Raw genomic sequence first — 2,639 nt, forward strand, 5'->3', positions numbered from 1 at the left:
ATAGAGCATGATGAGCGTTCCAGTCCCCACAGATCACAACCGGATCGGTGATCCTGGTGCGCAGGGAATCCACCAAGCCGGCGACCTCCACAGCGCCCCCTCCTGGGCGGACATAAATTGAGATAATAGTGAGGCGCCGCCCGGCGATCTCAGCACGCACCGCAACGAGGTCCCGGTTAACAGTGCAGAGGTCAGAGACATCCACGACATGGTGAGGGATAGCTTTTTGGATATAAATTGCAGCGCTGCCGTTTGGAAAGCTTGGTATGGACGGGTTTTTATAAGCAAAATACCCAGGGATGCTGCGATTTCCTGGGAGACCAGCTTCGCAAAGAGCTAAAATGGGTATCTTCCATTGTTGAAGGTAGAGGGACAACTCTGCCAGTCTGGTCAGCAGACCTGCACAGTTCCACTGTAGAGCCACAGGGGTCTGTCGTCGCCCTCTAGCAGGGGACTGATGCACTGAGGGAGGCATCAGCGGGGCTAAGGGTACCGCTGTCAGTCGAGCGTCAGAGCAGCGCCCCTATGATGCCCTCGAGCGCTAGGACGGCTTCCAGGAACTTACGGAACGAGGATGTTGGCAGGATGTGGATTAGGTCACGCACGGCGCCAAAGATCATGGTTACAATGGACTTGAAGGGATGCGGCGAGAAGGGGGCGGCGGCTTCGGTGTGACCTGAAGATGGCGGCACAGGTGCGCCTTGTCGAGAAGCTCGGGTGTCGCGGCCTTTGGATGGTTTCGAGCTTTTGACAGTTTCTGCCCAGGTCTGTTTTACCGTGGTGCTGTAGGCTGAGAGGCTGGTGCCGGGAGTGGCATCGGTTTCTTGGCAGGTAGGGGATGATACCGCCGGTGCATGAGTGTCAGTCGGGGAAGGACGCGCGTCTTGGGGTACATTCTTGTCTGAGGGGGTGCTACCCTGCTCACTGCGTGAATTCTTGTCTGACTTGGCTGACGAGGAGTTGCGGAGTGCTTCGCGAGCATCCCGGAACGTTGCGTTGTTTTCTGAGCGGTAACGCGAGATGGCGACCTCTCGACGTCGGGTTGGGCAGGACGAGGACGTGGCCTCATGGCTCTGACGACAGTTGATGCACTTTGGTTCGGGTGATTCGCACCCGCCGTCGTGTGAGGCGCCGCATCGTGCGCATGCCTGGGGACGATTGCAGACCGCGGATATATGGCCGTAACGGAGGCACCGCCGACACTGCAGGGCTTTTACCTTGAAAGGCAGGACCGGAGTTCGAACTAGTCCGTAGAGGAGGGAGTCGGGCCGCGTCTTCCCGAGGAAGACAATCTTCACGAGTTTAGACTTCTCCCCAAGTCGCCGCACGTCCCAGATCTTGACTGGAGCCCGTATCTGGTTCCGGATGTCAGCGTCAGAAAGGCCGAGTTCCACGTCCCTGATAAGCCCGATGCAGGTGTTCGGGGGACTGGGGAGGAATGCTCGGACAGGAGTGGTGCAGAGTACCTTGAGGTCCAGGAGTACTCCCTTGAGCTTGGGTGTCCGTGCTTCGACCGCGATTAAGTTCCTTGCCTTGTTGACGCGGACTTCTTTGACGGCACCTGGCGCAGCACATTCGACGTATTCTGTAAGCTTGGATGGACTGAGCGACGCAACCGAGTCGGAGTTGGTGGGGGCGAACAAGACGGTGAACCCCTCTTCAAGTAGCCTGTGGCTAGTAGTCCCGGACGTGCCCGAGCCGCCACTTTTCCGTCGGCGCTTTTTGCCTCGCGATTCGGTCCAGTCTTGGGACCCTTCAGAGTCGTCCATGTCGGAGATGCCTTCCTTGAAGGTAGAGTCGTCCTCCGAAGATTCGGCTACCTCATGAGCTTGTCGGGGAGACGGACGAGTCCCCGACGGCACGTGCTCCGGCTCCAGGTGGTAGGTGGGCCTGTCAACTTGGGATGAAGGTTGGCCAGCAGACATTCCGTCGTCGGCAAGGGGCTGAGGTTGGCTCTGCACGAGCCCCCCGCGGCGCTTGCTTGCGGTAGACCGGGCCACCGGGCGATGTTCGGCGTCTCCCAGAAGGCCCCAGAAAAAAAAGGCTGAAGTTCAACGCTCGTACTGGCGAGGTTTTCGGCGTTAGATGTGACAGCAGGAACAACACAGCGTGCTTCGAGACGACAGCGGACGCAGCTCAGCGGCAACCGTCCACTTCGGACGCCGAAGAAAGAATCGCCCTCCGCCCGGCCGTCGCTTCGTTGTCCTTTTTATAAGTGAGCAGCGGTTGTGACGTATGAGGCGCTGGCCAATCTGTGGCGATGTCCTGTAGTGTCGTGCTGGACGTCGCGAAGGCGTCAGCCGCTGTTTCCCGCCCGGCGTGTCCTCGTCGCGTGACGTGCCTTCCTTGCCTGCTGAACTTCGCTGGCTGTGGTGACAATGCAGAACTGGGTGTCTGTTCAGCGCGGATCACCTGTAAGGGTTTGCGTGCGATTAGGGCCGTGCCGTGCCGCCGCTACTGCCAAGTCACGGTCATGATGAGAACAACAGGATTCTTCTCTGCGAGGCCCAGCCTACAGCACTCGCTTGTTTCCTTTGTTGTAATTCCTCTGGCTGCGTGTGAATGCTCGAGATGCGCTAGACGCCAAAACATTGTGAAAGGTATACGAAGCTCGCACTGGAGGCGGAACATCTGAAAAC

The 2,639-nt window shown here is 58.5% G+C and overlaps 1 protein-coding gene across 1 annotated transcript; it reads right to left on the bottom strand.

Annotated features, from left to right (window-relative positions):
* Positions 1–509: 509 nt before the first annotated feature.
* On the bottom strand, positions 510–2,159 carry LOC115308613. The gene has a single exon (XM_029966617.4). The coding sequence runs from the start codon at positions 1,923–1,925 to the stop codon at positions 510–512; it is 1,416 nt and encodes a 471-aa protein (XP_029822477.3). The 5' UTR covers positions 1,926–2,159.
* Between the last annotated feature and the right edge of the window lie 480 nt (positions 2,160–2,639).

Source organism: Ixodes scapularis, unplaced genomic scaffold (genome assembly GCF_016920785.2).
Source record: "Ixodes scapularis isolate PalLabHiFi unplaced genomic scaffold, ASM1692078v2 PGA_scaffold7__128_contigs__length_106722199, whole genome shotgun sequence".
NCBI classification, from domain to species: Eukaryota; Metazoa; Arthropoda; class Arachnida; order Ixodida; family Ixodidae; genus Ixodes; species Ixodes scapularis.